Source organism: Lathyrus oleraceus, chromosome 5 (genome assembly GCF_024323335.1).
Source record: "Lathyrus oleraceus cultivar Zhongwan6 chromosome 5, CAAS_Psat_ZW6_1.0, whole genome shotgun sequence".
Classification (NCBI taxonomy): domain Eukaryota; kingdom Viridiplantae; phylum Streptophyta; class Magnoliopsida; order Fabales; family Fabaceae; genus Lathyrus; species Lathyrus oleraceus.
The window spans coordinates 515,231,310-515,248,578 of NC_066583.1; the positions used below are offsets into that span (position 1 = coordinate 515,231,310).

Below are 17,269 nucleotides of genomic sequence, written 5' to 3' on the forward strand. Positions count from 1 at the left end.
ACTCTGAGATAATGTGTCAAGCATGCAAGCCAGTTCTGAGATGATGTGTCTGTCATGCAAGACATTGTGAGTTGATGTGTCAAGCATGCTAGCTAGTTCTGACATGATGTGTCTGTCATGCAAGACAGTGTGAGTTGATGTGTCAAGCATGCTAGCTAGTTCTGAGATGATGTGTCTGTCTTGCAAGACAGTGTGAGTTGATGTGTCAAGCATGCTAGCTAGTTCTGAGATGATGTGTCTGTCATGCAAGACAGTGTGAGTTGATGTTTCAAGCATGCTAGCTAGTCATGAGATGATGTGTCTGTCATGCAAGACAGTGTGAGTTGATGTGTCAACCATGCAAGCTATCAACAAGTGACTCTTCAGCATGCAGGAGACAGGACAGCCACGTGTCTGACATGTAAGCTAGCTCTTAGATGATGTGTCAGTCATGCAAGACAGTCTGAGATGATGTGTCAACCATGCAAGCTATCAAGAAGTTAGTCATCAGCATGCAGGAGACAAGACAGACACGTGTCGGACATGTAACATAGTCAGAGATGATGTGTCAATCATGCAAGCCATCCACAAGTGAGTTGTTCAGCATGTAGGAGACAAGAATGCCACGTGTCAGACATGCAGATGGTGTCGCCAAATGGTTTGGCTCCTCCACTTAATGCTTGTACATGGTCGCCAATTCAAGTGGCGACCCCATGCAGTCAGACCTCGAAACCAAGCATTCAGAACTAGCCTTGCATGCATGGCCCTATGGTGTCGCCAATTTGAATGGCGACCCCTCTTTAGGATTGTACATGGTCGCCAAATGAGGTGGAGACACCATGCAAACACAAATTTTTATGCTCTCTTCCATTTGCCTATAAATACATCCACTCCTTCAACAATTCTTCCACACCAACATTCTCACTACTTTCTCTACAATACTTCTTTTACAATTTCATCTTCAACAACATCTTCCAATTTCATCTACACCAAGTCCCCAACAATATGTCTTTACTCACAATGGGCGAAGCACACAGAGGAACGGTTGCAAACATCGCAACATATGTAAGTTTTTTCTTTTATTAACTTTTTATCTTTCATCTTCACCAACCCCATTTTATTTTGAAATACCAACTTAGTCAAGTGTTATATTATTTCTATTATAGGATGTATCAAGGTTTCGAACTCGAGTCCACGAATTTGTCCCAATGGACCCGATGATTCAACCTTATGTTGAACTCGCCGATTTTGGTCATATTAGCAAGATTATGTCTTGGTCTGTAGATAACAAGTTCATTCTAGCCTTATGCGAAAGATGGAGGCCAGAGACACACACATTTTGGTTTCCAACCGGTGAGTGTACCGTGACGTTGGAAGACGTCTACATGCTTTTAGGACTACGAATTGAAGGCAAAGTTGTTAATGGTAAGACCAACTATGCAAATTCAATTTGTATGGAGCTTTTAGAAACTGATTTGTTAGATGATAATGCTAGAGGTCAAGGTATACTACTCTCACGCCTAAAGTCATATTATAATAGTTTATATTTAGATGAGCATTCTTCCGAAGATGCTCGAATAATAAAAACTAGGTGTTACATTATGCTGTTAATAGGATCCTTTTTATTTCCCGAAGGTAGTGGTTCTAGCATGCATATTATGTACTTACCTCTACTTAGACATGTAGATAGAATAGGTAGTTACAGTTGGGGATCCGCTTGTCTAGCCTATCTCTATAGTTCGTTGTGCAAAAATTCCCACAAAGACACATCTACGTTTTCTGGATGTGCTGTGTTGCTACAAGCATGGGGTTGGTCAAGACTACCGTCTCTAGCACCGGTCAATAACAACCCTTTCACTTTTCCATATGCAAAAAAGGTGTTGTTTAAATTGCTATATCTTTACTTACTTCCTTAAAGTTTATTACCTCAAACTAATTTTGTTTAACTTTTTGGTGTAGATGGTCGGCACGTGGTATGAGTTACAGCAGATGTCCGAGACACTGTATTACTCAGTATCGCAACCTGTTGGATCACCTTCGACCGACAGACGTAAGCAAAATAACTTCATTATTTCGTCATATTATGTTTACTTTTTCTACATTCATTATAATCCTATCTTCTTTAACATTTCAGTTCATTTGGCGTCCATACCTTAATCTGGATCATGAGCATGAGGTCAACACAGAAGACGCAGCCGTATGGACAACATGCACACCGATAATACGGTTCACAACTGTGGAGATGCACAACACCGATCGTGTGAAGCTACAGTTCGGTATGGTCCAGAATATCCCAGATCCCCCAGCTAGTCTAGGAGAATGGCATATGCCTAAAGTGAACGACCAATGGAACTTCAACCCTTGGCAAACCTTCGCAAGATCAGAGTGTCGCAAGTGGAAGCACTGTCATGACCATGTCTTAACTGACGCAGTCATGCCAAATGAGGTAAAACCAAGTCGTACTTATATGGCTTGGTACAGATCGGTTGGTTTTCAATTCATCGCCGATGATATGTACCTCTACGACCCACGCCAGACAAGTTACACACAAGAAGGATCAACATCTAACCCCCAACAACATTCTCAGCCCGATTTCTCACAACCACCTAACCGTCAAAATTTCCGTTCCACAAACACACAAACATACAACCAAAATATGCCATTCACCCAACCCCAATACCAAGAACATACCCCATACCACCACCAACAAATGGACCATCAACCTCAGACCGAACATCTCTTCGTCCCCACACCATCACCCTACCAAAGTCGCATTAGCCAAAACAATAACCGCCCCTCCTCCTACCGTAGCCAAGAAGCCCAAACATCACAAAACCAAAACATCTCACAACCCTATGTCTTCCAAACACCCCAACAACCTTTCCAACCTTTCCTAGACGCATCATTCACACCCATGTCTCCCTTCAACCGTCCCGGTCGCCCATCCATGAGTCAACCATACCCCAACTTCTCTGGCATGGGTCATGAGCTCAGCTACGCCGATACACCATCATTGAATACTGAAGACTATGCTGAGTTGGCTGAATACCTCAACGGATCTTCTCCTGTAGGAGGTAATGACGCTTCTGGTCCCTCAAATGAACAAACACCGGTGCAGAATCGTCAACGTGGGTTAGGGCCAAGGGTTAGGGTAGCTAGGGGATGTGGGACCGGAGGTCGGTTAGGTGATCCCGGTCATCACCATTAGGATTCTTTGTGTAAACTCCAAATTTTATTAATATCAAGTCGTATTATATCAAATTTATCTTTGTGTAAACTCCAAACATTAGGTTTCTTTGTCTAAACTCCATTTTGGCAAAATTCACATACATATGTTTTGACTGAAACCCTAATTTTTGGTCAACTACCCAAGAACCTAACTCACTCATTTTTTTATGATTTTGAGGTGGGACAAAGTGCATTGCAAATTTTGAGATGTCTACTTAAATTTTTATGTTGGACAAAATTTCATAATTCAAAAATAAACACATATGATAATACAAAATATTATAGGCCACATAACAATTGAAATGTCAAAGAGTCCAAGTTCAGGTGCCCATACCTTTCTAAAAAAAATGCAAATGATGCAAAGTTTTAGTCCAAATTCATTGTCTTGAAAAGATCTACAACTTTTATGTTGAAGGTTTTGTCATTTGAGGCTTTTATTATTCAAATAGAAGGGCTTGAAGTTGGTCCCTTTTGGCAAAATTCACATAGACATGTTTTGACAGAAACCCTAATTTTGGGTCAAGTTCGCAAGGACCTAACTCACTCATTTTTAATTATTTTGAGGTGAGACCAAGTGCATTGCAAACTTTGAGATGTCTACTTCAAATGTTATGTTGGATAAAATTTCATAATTCTAAAAGAAACACATGCGATAATGCAAAACATTATAGGTCAGATAACAGTTGAAAAACTCAGTAGTCCAACTTCAACTGCCCATAACTTTCTCAAAAAAAATCCAAATAATGCAAAATTTATGTCCAAATTCATTGTCTTGAAAAGATCTACAACTTTTATGTTGGAGGTTTTCTCATTTGAGGCTTTTTTAAGAGTGTCGCCAATTGGATTGGCGCCTTCTCTTAAAAATTACACATAGGCGCCAATTGGATTGGCTAGGGCACCTGCCCTAGCCAATCCAATTGGCGCCTCCCTTTAAGTTTTAAGAGGAGTCGCCAATCCAATTGGCGACACCTCCTAAAAATGGGGTACTTTGGGTTTTTTTTTGAAACGTGGGGTATTTTGGGAATTTTTTTCGAAAAACTGGGTTATCTCGGTAAAAGAACCAAGTTTTAATTCTCTATTTTCATTTTTACTATTCAAGAGGTTGGGAGTTGGAGACCCCTCACCACCACAAATTCTTATTTTATAAAGTTAATTTGTTAATTTTTAAAATAAAAAATATAATTTAAAATAAAGAAATGTTATCTTGAAAATTATATATTAATTTTAATAAAAATATAAAATTATTTTTTTAATTATTTTTTGCAATACAAATTTTTTATAAGTGACTTTCTTAACTTGTGTCCGAACGGACACAAGTTAGCATTACCATTTAAAAAAATATTCTATCAATTTTTAAAAATAAATAAATATAATTAAGCCTATATAATACTACTAATCATATTCTTATTAAGATATTATTTATAAAATATTTATCATGAGTTACTAGTTATTAATTTTATAACTAAGGAGATCTTATTCAATCATATTTTTATGAAGAAGATATTATTTATAAAATATTTTATTATACATATCTTTATTAAGAAGACACTGTTTATAATTAACGAGATCGTTTTCCTTTTGTATCATTGACTTTATTAAAAAATTAAGAAGATCTTATCCAATCCTATCTTTATTAAGAAGATATTATTTATAAATTAATTATTATAAATAAAATAAAATACAATATTCATATTAGTTAAACATCCTATTAATTACTAAAACACTTCACTATAACTTAGCCGTTATTCTGACTTTAATTTTTTGCATTCACATATGTGTTTTAAATATTTATAAATTATACCTTTAAATTTTATTATCTTTTGGAGTTTAAATTATACTTGGATATTTTTTTATTCTCACGAAAATCTCATATTCTCTTCTGACAATGAAAGATAACTATCAATAAATTCTTATTTTTATTTAATTAAATTATTTATTTTTTATTTATAAAAATTCTTAAAAACTTAAATTATTTATTGAGACACCGTCTATTATAATACTTCTCATATTCGATTTATAAAAAAGAAACACAAAGATAAAAATATAATTTTTGATAATAATATTGCCGACAATAATCTTCCCAAGATTAATTTTTAAATCCTCCATTTTTTTTTTTTGTCTATTATACCTTTATCAATAGTTGTATTGTCATCAATATCCATCCATGATGCCAAATTATAACACTCCAATATTTTAGTTTTTTTTATTATTTTCATTTATTTTATACATTATTTTTACTTAGCACAAACTATTAAATAAAATTTTCTATATATAGTAAATTTATGAAAAAAAATTTTAAAAATCAATCCTAAAATATCTTAACAAGCTATGATAAAGATTTATATCTAATATTTTACATTAAAAAAAATTGACTTAGAATTTTTCGAATATATAAATATATATATATATATATATATATATATATATATATATATATATATATATATATAATATATATATATATATATATATATATATATATATATATATATATATATATATATTATATATATATATATATATATATATATATATATTATATATATATATATATATATAGAGAGAGAGTTTAATTGAAATACACTGACAGTGTAAAAGAATTTTACACCGTCAGTTAATCATATATATATATATATATATATATATATATATCTATATATATATATATATATATTATATATATATATATATATATATATATATATATATATATATATTATATATATATATATATATATATATATATATATATCAACAAATAATATTATATTTGAAATTATAAAATGTAAAGATTAAAATGACATAAGTAAAAAAAATTAATTCTAAAATTTAATAAATATTAAAATAAAATAAGAAGATAAGAATGCAAGACTGTATCATACTAGTAAGCATGATACGTGGCTTTACTATATTCCAAGAATAAGCAGCTTGGTTTTAAACAAGTTATCTAACACCTAAATAAATGAGTGACATGTACATGTCAAACCATCAAAATAATTATAAAACCTCGTCAAAAAATATGATCCGTCCATAATATAAACCGTATTGCATATAATATAAATGAATTAAATATATTTGTGATCATTCTAAATATTTTATTTTATTTTTTATAATTTTTTTTTAAAAAAATATTCTAAAATTTTTAATTTAATTTTTTAGTCTCTCCTACAACTTAGTGATAATTTTTATAATTTAACAATAAAATTAGTAACAATTTTAACGATTAAGAGCGATTGAATTAAAGACAGTTTTAGTCAGATAGACCAAAAGTGTGGATGTAAATTTTTAGGAGAACAATTCTTTAAAATTTTAATTTAAAAAATTAAAAATTAAAATCGAAAATTTAGAAGCACCAAAACATATTTAACCGAATATAAATTCTACTATCATAAATCTTACCCTCATTTAATATTACCATATTATATAATAAACATAAACTACTTAACTATATCAACAACAACCAAAAAGAAGTTAAATGGTAAAAACTCTTAAAATACATTGGAATTTAACCTAAGATTTTGAGTAATTCTGAATCAATTTTGATGAATAAGATTCAATCACACCAATCGAATTATCTCTTGTTCTTCACTATTCACTCGAGCGAATCAACCAACATTGGTTGTAAGATTGTATGGTTGCACAATGGTGATGAAAAACAACAAAAAGAAGATTGAATTGAGAAGAAAATAATTAGGGTTTATCGAGAAAAGGAAGAAGATGAATTTTTTGCTTCTACTCACAAATTGTGATTCTTTATTTTTTTGCAACAAAAAAATTCAAGTGTTTAGAATAATAGGTGTTATTCCCTATTTATAGGTTTTACTTGTTTTCTCCCTAAGCAAAACCCAAAAACAAAAGTTCAAAATACCCAATCCTGCCAACACTACAAAATTAGGTTCAAAACTGTAAGACCCCAATTTTGTCCCTAAGATCCCTGATGGCATCATAGCATTGCATTGCATAGCCTCAAGGATCATTGAGCATCTTGGCTCCCTTTCCCTTTGGGTAGGGATCTCTTGTGAGTGGTTTGAGATCACCAAGCATGCTTGAATTGTATATCATTGCTTTTCTTGTTTTATTCACTAACCAAAAGCACAAAAATATGTCATTAACATTTGTTGTTTGTAGCTTAAGCAATCATCAGGTCAAGAGCTTCAAGGAATTCCTTTGTGCAAGAGATGAGGTATTTTCTTGAGATGAGGATCACATGATTATTATATGGAGCTTACATGAGCTAGGGTTTCATTTTGAAGCAATTTCCCCGAGTGGTAGAGGCTCAAGCTAATCAAAGCAGTTCAAGGTCATCTGAGGACCCAAAAGTCAACTGTGCAGTCAACTGAGGGCTACGAGGTGGGGAAATGAGTTGAGACACCTCAATCATGTTCAAATAGAGCCTATTCATCATTCTAAACATCCATCTTGAAGATTCAAAGGTCATGGCAAAAGTTACTAAAAATGGAAAATGACCTGTAATTCAAAGTTTCCAAATTTGGCAAGTTTTTGGTCCATATTCAACTTGACTTTTCAACATCAAAGAAGTTTCAAATGGATTTTTGGTGAACATGAAAGTTGTAGATCTTTGTCTCCCTTTTATAAAAAGTCCTAATTCATGTCCATATGATGAATGGTTAAGAAGTTATGGTCATTTGATCACAAGGTGTGCATGGAAATTCAAAATGGCCTAACTTTTGACACAATGCTTCAATTTGGTCCATTCTTTTTGCAAATTGCTCCTCATGTTCAAGGCCTCTCAAATTTACATCATTTGGCTCATTTGTGCAAAGGAATCATGGCCAAATGCTCATTATTTCTCATGTGTTCATTTTGAAGAAATTATTCACAATTCATTTTTGGCTTAAGGTGCAAGCAAAATACCAATTCCATCATGACCCTTGGATGATTTTGAGTGAATTCCAAGCCTAGCATGAGAAAGAGCACATGTGTTTTGGCCATGCAAGCTCAATTTGCAATTTTGCAAGATACTCCAATTCTCACTAATCATGATTAAACAAAGGCTAATGTGATTAGCAGCATCATTAACATGGGATATAAAAGCCAAACCCTAATCCTAACTGCCAGAAGAGCACCAATTCAGATCTGAAATTTCAAAACTCCCTCCAATTTTCTCTCACTTAGAATTTCATTTTTTCTCCACACAAACACCAAATATTTTTGTAGATTCTTGATCCTCATGCAATTCTGAGCAAGAATCAACCATTGTTTTGATCAATTGAGCCAGAATTCGAGCAGTTCATGTACATGAACATGTTGATGGAAGTTTGAAATTTAGGAAGATTCAAGTGTTTTCAACTGATTCTCTTTGCATAAAGCTTCAAGGCAAGTATAGTGGAATAGATCTGGAGCTGTAGAGTGCTTGAGGATTCGATTTCAGCAACTTCCATTTCCAGGTGATGCAAATTCGATCCTCTCTTTTTGCTGTTTTATGTACATAGATGTATAGATCTTGCTTAGTAAACCATGTACATATGATTATATTTGAATTTGGTTGAGATTTGAGGTTGTATGATGAACTTCAAGTTTGGATCTACAAAATGTTTTCATTCGATCTGGAAAATTTAGGAGGAATTAGGAAGATTCATTGTGATATTTGGATTCTACATTGCAAGGTGTTTCGAATGATATAAGATTTGTTGAATTCTGGAAATTTTTTGGTCGTGAGTCCGCCGGAGTTGGCCGGGGAAGACGACCGGAGCTACAGCTCCAGCGTCTGGTTTTGCTAGGGTTTATCCTACGTGTTTGCTGATGAGGCTCCATGTGTTGCCTTGCGTGTAAGTTTGTTTGGCTGATATTCGTTTGACCTTGCCATGCGTTATTTGACCTGCTGACTGTGCTGATGATGTGTTTTAATGAAACACATCATTTCATTTTGCTTGCGTGGCTTCCATGTGTGCGCTAGCATAGCAGTTTGATTGGATACCATTTGTTTGACCATGCCATGCGTACCGTTGAATGCTGATGTGTGTAGTGACTGAGCACGCTGACTGTTTAATGAAACTGTGCATTTTGATTGTTTAAATGTGGACCGTAGATCTTGTTTGCGCGCCTCATCGTGTGGTTGTGAATATTTCTGGATTTATTTGAATATTATTCTTTCCCTTCATTTTCATGTGCATTTTCCAATTATTTTGTTCATCTTATAAAAATCATAAAAAATAGAAAAATGATCCAAATTAATCCCAATTTTTTTTCATAGTTTTGTTTTGATGTCTAGTTTTTTATGGTATTAATTTCATGAATTGTTGATGTCTGGTTTGTGTTGTGTGAATTTTTGAATCCATGTGGTGTTAAATTGATATGTTGTGTTCAATGCTTTGTGAAATCTTCATCTTTGAGCCATTTGATCCAATTTTTTGTGTGCGTGATGTTCACACATGATGTGAATTTTTGGTCACTGGTTTAGAATTTTTCTCACATGCTATCATTGTTTTTGACACATGGGGATGAATGTGACAATTTGTGTCACATTTTTGACTTTGAATTTGTGCATTTTTGTTCATATATCATTTGAATCTTTCTGGATTTGATCTTTTGCATATTGCTTGTTCATGACATGAGAAACTTGTACAAAAACTATCAAGGCCATTGCATGCATTTCTGATTTGATTTGGATTTTCTAACTTGGAAGTCCATTTTTGTGCATATTTTTGGTTATTGCATTACATAGATCATTTGAGGCATTTGCTTATTGATTTGATGTTGGTCCTTTTGAGGGCATTTTGTGACATGTTTGAATATGCATTGTGCAAAAGATTGGGTTCTGTTTTGGTCATTTGATTTGGTTTTGAATCTAGTCTTTGCACTAGTGTTTTGTACATAAACTAACCTTGTTTTGTGTTTCAGGTTTGGACATTTAGCATTGATGGTTGATTTGTTCTCACTTTGTGAGATGCAAATGATTTGAGTTCTAACTTGTGTTTGTTTTGTAGGATTTTAAGTGATGTGCTTGAGCTCATGAGTTTATTTGAATGCTTGAGCATTGTTCATTGAGTTGTGTAACTGTGAATGGTTTCACTGTTTGTCTGTTGGTTTTCTGACTGAAATATTAACTATTTAGTTTTTGTACAGGTACATTAGTTGCTTGCTTACTTTAGCTCTTGCTTGAGCTTTGGATTATGGTTGATACACCACTCAGGTAGTTAGCCTCTTACTTCATGTAGTCTGAAGTCCTGTCACCTTTTTGGCAGGCATTTTGCTGGCAAGTCCTCCTTCAGAGGCTCTGTTTGTGTTTGTTTACAATTGTGCCAAAGACCTCCAAGATGAGGCATGTGTTACTTGATAAGACCTACAAGAGTTGAGGCAATTGACGGATAAAAGGGATTAGTAGCCAATCCCTCGTTATTCAGTGAGTCGTTCTTTATGCTCGCACTACGTGCTGATGCTTCTGAACATGTACCCAAGATCTTTGTCCAGTGTCTGTCAAGTGGAATAGAATCCCACTTTCTGGATCCCCACGCTTTCTTTGTCATGAGCTCACCCGGGCTAGGGTTAAGAGCATGAGGTCTCATCCTCATTACCTGTTTGATCAGCTTCACCCTAACTCTCAATGTTAGTGGTTAAGAGCTACAGATTACCTGTTACAGTTTGGCTTGTTTGTCGAGGTTGATATGACCCCTCTTGACTAAAACCCACCCATTGTTTTGAGCCTTTTGTATGTATATAATGTGTGATGTTTGTTTGCTTGTGAACTTTTAATGTGTGTGCTCTTGAACTAGGAGTTTCCTTTTTGAGCTTAATTGACAAATCATTACCATGTTCATCCATGTGGAAGTTACAAGATACATTGAGGATCTCTTATTGAGACTTGTGTGATTGCTTATACCTTGTGCTTGCTTATTCCAAAGGATGGGAGCCACTTGGATCATTTATATGATCTCAAGAGAGGAACTCCTAGTGTGGTTTCATTCCTTACCCCTCACCTTGTTGTTTTCTTCATCTTTCCACCCAAACCAAAACCTTTTTGTGCAAACATTTGACTCTTGTTTTCAACATTAGAAACCTAAGCCTTATGCTTTTGATTTTCAAACTTTCTTTTCATAATACTCATTTTGAATTGAATCTTTAAGTCAACTTTGACCACTTTTGTATATACTTCTAATTGGTAAATATAACCCATTCAAATGTTTCTTTTGTGGTTCCAATGTCCACTTCTTAATCAAATTTTCCATAACCTTTAGCTATTAGGTTTGAGTTATCTTTGTGGTAGATATAATACTCACCTTTGTCCTTAGTGATGGACAATGAGCCTTCCATGCTTATTATAGGGTTAACCCCTCACTAGCATGTTGAAGCTATCCTCACATGGTGGACTTGTGGTTTTAGGTTGAGTTTTCTCCCTTTGATAACAAAAGACCTTAAGGCTTTTGGACCAATAAATCCACCAAATTGTTTTGAGATTTTTTACCCGAACTACGAGGTTTTGATCCTAATCTTTTTATAAGAGGGTACATAGGCAATGGGTTCATCCATCCAAACACAAAATGTAAATAAACTTGTATATTCTTTTCTCATCTCTTCAATCATGTTTGCACAAATAAAATTTTCACAAAACAATAACCTTTGCAACAAGTGTGAAAAGGGCTCCCTAGGAGTACCTAGGATGTTTTGGGTGCCTAACACCTTCCCATTGCATAACCAACCCCCTTACCCAGATCTCTGTTTCTTGTAATAGTTTTGTTTGTAAAACTTTTAGGTTTTTGTTCGCTTTCTAACCATTCCCTTGGATAAATAGAAGTGCGGTGGCGACTCGACTTTGTATGATTTACCTTGGATTTAGTCAATATCTCCAATGGTAACGAATACACCGCTACAAAAACCAATTCCATGTCGAGGCTAACTCTTCGACACTTCGACACTCACACAATTTCGACGACAACAGACTCTGTCGAAAATACTGTTTTGACACAAAAAATTATAATTCAACACACCACCTAATTTATTGTGTCTAAGCTATATATATTCATCATAAACCTTAACTTCTTTAACACTTCGACCTGCACTCTTTTCGTCATGATATCTGCAATCTGATTCTCAATTCTGCAGTGTTCTAATTTCAGCTTCTCTCTTGCAAACTGCTCTCGAAGATATGTAACCTCATTTCGATGTGCTTGCTTCATCCATGTGCTTTCGGATTCTTCGTCAGATTGATAGCAGACATGTTGTCGGTCTTCATGGTAATTGCTCCATGATTCTTCCCTATAATCTCTTCGATCAGATTCACCATCCATGTTGCTTGACATGCCTAAACAGAAGCAGATATGTATTATGCTTCACATGATGATAGTGTCACTACTGGTTCCTTTCTTGAATTTCAAGCAACTGGTGCACCACCTAACATAAACACATAGCCAGTTGTGGATTTTCTATCTTTAACATCACTGCACCAACTTGAGTCGGTGTAATCCACTAGCTTGCATTCTTTTCCTTCATCGTCTGCAAGGAAACAAAATGACATAGTCGAGAGTTCCTTTCAAATGCTAGGTGTGATACCTTTGGTGTATGCATGAATCTATCTCACCATACCTACATTGTATGCTAGACTAGGACTTGTGTGACAAAGGTATCAAAGTGATCCAATGAGTCTTATGTGATGCGTTGGATCGGCATCATCTCCATTTATGTCTTTGGACAATTGTAATCTGGGCTCAGCTGGATACAAAGTTGGATTGCATTCTTGCATCTCAAATCTCTTGAGTATTTCTCTCACATATCTTCTTTGGTGCATCATTAAGCCTCTACTACTCTTGTAGAATTCAATGTCAAGGAAATATGGCACATTTCCCACGTCTGACATTTCAATATCCTCACTTAGGTCATATTTGAAATCTTCGATCTCCTTCTCGCAACTTCCTGTTATCAACAGGTCATCAACATAGATACATAGTATAAGTAATTCATTATTTCTTCTTCTTACATATACTCCATACTCAGTTGTTCACTTCACAAATTCCGTTTCCCTTAGGAAACTATCTATCTTCTTATTCCAAGCTCTTGGAGCTTGCTTAAGTTCATACAGGGCTTTATGCAGCCTATATACCTTGCTTTCTTCGCCATGTTTCACAAATCCAAATGGTTATGCAAAATAAACTTATTCATCTAAGGGGCCATTCAAGAATGCAAATTTCACATCCATCTGACATGTGTGCCAATTGCTCATGTTTTCTAGACCAACAACCAACCTGATTGTTTCGATCCTAGCAACGGGTGTAAAAACTTCGTCGAAGTCGATTCCTTCTTTCTGAAGAAATCCTTTCGCCACAAGTCTCACCTTGTGTCGAGTTACTTCTCCTTTGGGATTCAACTTCACCTAGTATACCCACTTCACATGGATTGCCTTCTTGTCTTGAGGAAATTTGACAAGTGACAAAGTGTTGTTGACTTCAACGGACTTCAATTCCTCATTCATTGCTCTCACCCACTTCGAATCCTTCAATGCCTCAACTTCATTAACTGGTTCAACATCTGTATAGAAATCATAATGTACTAGCTCACCTTCATCATCGACCATATCATATGATGTAATCATATATTCTTTTAACCTTGCAGGCATGTGTCTTGTTCTTTTAGGTATGGTTGTGCTTACTTGACCTCTGAATTCTTCCTGTCTAACTTCTCTTTCAACTTCACTTGTTGATTCTTCACGTAAGATTCTCACTGAATCCTTCTTTACACTTTCAATTCAATCCCATTCCTTAATCTCATCTATGGTCAAGCCCCTGCTGATCATGATTTGCTTGTTCACTAGGTCAAACAACTTGTAGCATCCAGTCGAATGATATCTTATTAGGATCATCTCAATCGACTTGTCATCAAGCTTTCTTCTTAATTGATCAAGCACATGTCTATGTGTTGTAGATCCAAATACCTTTAGATGACTCAAGCTAGGCTTGACACTAGACCAACATTCTTCTAGCGTAATTCCTTCTAGCTTCTTCTTCAGACATCTGTTCAAAATATATGTAGATGTTGACACTACTTCTCCCCATATTTCTTTGGGTATATGTTTTCCTTTAAACATACTTCTCACCATGTTCATGATGGTTTAATTCTTCCTTTCTTCCGTTCCATTCTGCTGTGAGGTGTAAGGTGACACCACCTCATGCACAATCCCTTCTTTCTCACATAAGGTGTCGAAGTATTTAGACATATATTCTCTACCACCATCAGTCCTCAGAATCTTGAGCTTCCGACCACTTTATCTTTTGACCATAGGTTTAAACTTGGCAAACACCTCGATCACTTAACTTTTCTTCTTGATCAGGTAAGTCCATATTTTTCGACTGAAATCATCTATGAATGTGATAAAGTATATGTTACCTCCAATCAAATCCACCTGGATATGATCACACACATCAGAGTATATGAATTCAAGAATTACCTTCAACTTGGTTCCCGCATCCTTGCTGGAGCTATTCTTGTGCTACTTCGCCTGCATATATTCTTCACACACTTCATTTGGAATGTCGATTTGTGGTAACCCTGAAACCATATTTCTTCTTTTCATATCTTTGATGTCTTTGAAATTGAGATTACTAAGTCTATAGTGCCATATCCATTCATCCTTGTTGGCTGTAGTTGCAAGGCACTTATGCTCCATCACATTAAGTTCAATCCTGAAGGTTCTATTCTGAGACATAGGTGCCTTCAAGATTAATCTTCCACCTGAGTCGAGAATTCTCATCATCTTGTATTTGATCGGCACTTTGTAATTCTCTTCGACCAACTCCCATATGCTAAGAAAATTAATTTTCATGCCTGATATGTATAGTACATTAGAAATTGCTGCGCTCTTGCCATCTTTCCTCATAATCAGAACATCATCAATACCTTCAACTGCTAGAGTATTGTCATTTTAAAATTTTACCATGTTCTTCATTGAGGGTTTCATGTTGACAAACCAATCTTTCCTACTAGTCATTTGGATGAGCATCATGAGTCCAAGTACCATTGGTCCTGTAATCTTTCTTCATCTCTTGTTGTGACCATCAACAACATTTCTTCTTCTCCATACTTTGTAAACTTTGCATCAGTTCCCTGATTCTTCTATTTTTCAGGACAATCACTTGAGTAGTGACCATACTTCTAACAATTGAAACACTGAATGTGACTTTTGTCAGGTTTCGACCACCGCCTCTTCCTCTACCTACAACACCTCCTCTTTGTTTACTTTGGTATGATGATCTTCTCTAATTCAACAACCTCCTTCTTGTTGAATTCGACCAGTCGAATTATTATATAATCCTTTACCTTTTTTGTCGAGCCATTTCCCTTTGCCTTTCTTTTCTCTTGATGATTGCGCCTGCAAAGCCACACCACTCTTCGATTTGCATGCGGATCTTTCGGCCATTCTTTTTCATGAGATTCAAGCATCCCTTTAAGCTCTTCCTTTGTCAATGTTGACAAATCTTTCGAATCTTCTATGGCTACTACCACGTGGTCGAACTTTGGATTCAATTACCCCAAGATCTTTGAAACAACTGATCTTGATGTCAACACTTTTCCACATACCTTGATTTGATTCACCAGTTTTGTAACCCTAGTGAAAAATCAGTTATGTTTTTATTGTTTTCCATCTGAAGCAATTCATACGTTCTTTTGTGAGTTTGTAACCTCACCTCTTTCACCTTCTCTCCGCCTCCAAACTATTTTTCAAGAATTTCCCATGCTTCTTTCGTTGATTCAACATCACTAACCTTTTCAAAATGATCACAATCAACACATTAATGGATTATAAAGAGAGCTTTATAATCTTTCTTCTTCAATTCTTTGTGTGCAGCTTTTTCTTTATCCATCGCGTTTGTTGCAAGCAGTGTCACTCCCTCTTTCACAAGATCCCCAAGATCTTGATAGCAAAAACAACCTTTATATGATTGCACCTACTCTCGTAATTCCGATTCTTCATAATTGGGAGACTCGCCCGAAAGTGCTCGTTCGGATGATTCATCATGTTATGCTTCTAAGAATCGCTCAGTCAGTGCTCTAGATACCATATGTTGGAATTAAACCAAAGACTTTGAGTAATTCTGAATCAATCTTGATGGACAAGATTCAATCACACCAATCGAATTTCCTCTTGTTTTTCACTCTTCACTCGAGTGAATCAACCAACCTTGGTTGCAAGATTGTATCGCTTCACAATGCTGATGAAAAACAAGAAAAGAAGATTGAATTGAGAATAAAAGAGTTAGGGTTTATCGAGATAAGAAGGAAGATGAATTTTCTACAAAATTCCTCTCTGCACACAAACTATGATTCTTTATTCTTTTGCAACTACAAAATTCAAGTGTTTGCAATAATAGGGGTTACTCCTTATTTATAGATTTTGATTGCTTTCTTCCTAAGCAAAGCCCAAAAACAAAAGTCCAAAATATATAATTCTGCCCATACTACAAAATTAGGTTTAAAACCAAATCCATGTCGAGGCTAACTCCTTGACACCTTAACACTCACACAATTTCGACAACAACATACTCTATCGAAAATACTGTTTTGACACAAAGAATTACAATTCAACATTTATTGGGGGGGGGGGGGGGTCAATAGGGAGCATTAACATTGTGAGACTTCTTCTTTTATAGAAACACCTTTGTGAGACACACACACTAAATATTCACCTAAAACCTTAACACACACTTGCTACATTCTCTCACTTCTAAATGCTAAAGTCTCCATATTTTCAACCAATGTGGGATAATTATCCACACTACTCACACTTGATATATTGTCAACACTCCCCCTCAAGTGTGAGTCCATAATTCCCCCTCAAGTGGAATCTCTTACTTCCATAACTCTTGTACCGCACATAACATTTCTTACTCACCACCTTTGTGACGCCATTGACACTCTTCAACGAAATGCTTCTTATCTGTTGACTTTTGATATAAGTAAGTCGGTCCCTTTCTCAAACCAAAGGCCCAGGATACCATTTGTTGAAGGAGTTTTTCACTAGGGAGCATTAACATTGTGGGACTTCTTCTTTTAGAGCAACACCTCTGTGAGATACACATCACATATTCACCCAAAACCTTAAGCTGATAGGTGGGTG

The 17,269-nt window shown here is 35.2% G+C and overlaps 1 protein-coding gene across 1 annotated transcript; it reads left to right on the top strand.

The window, feature by feature from the left end:
- The first annotated feature begins 1,951 nt into the window (after positions 1–1,951).
- Positions 1,952–16,207, top strand: LOC127081744 (uncharacterized). The gene is made up of 3 exons (XM_051021966.1): positions 1,952–2,029; positions 2,114–3,091; positions 16,001–16,207. The coding sequence occupies exons 1-3, from the start codon at positions 1,955–1,957 to the stop codon at positions 16,205–16,207; spliced, it is 1,260 nt and encodes a 419-aa protein (XP_050877923.1). The 5' UTR covers positions 1,952–1,954.
- The last annotated feature ends 1,062 nt before the right edge of the window (positions 16,208–17,269 follow it).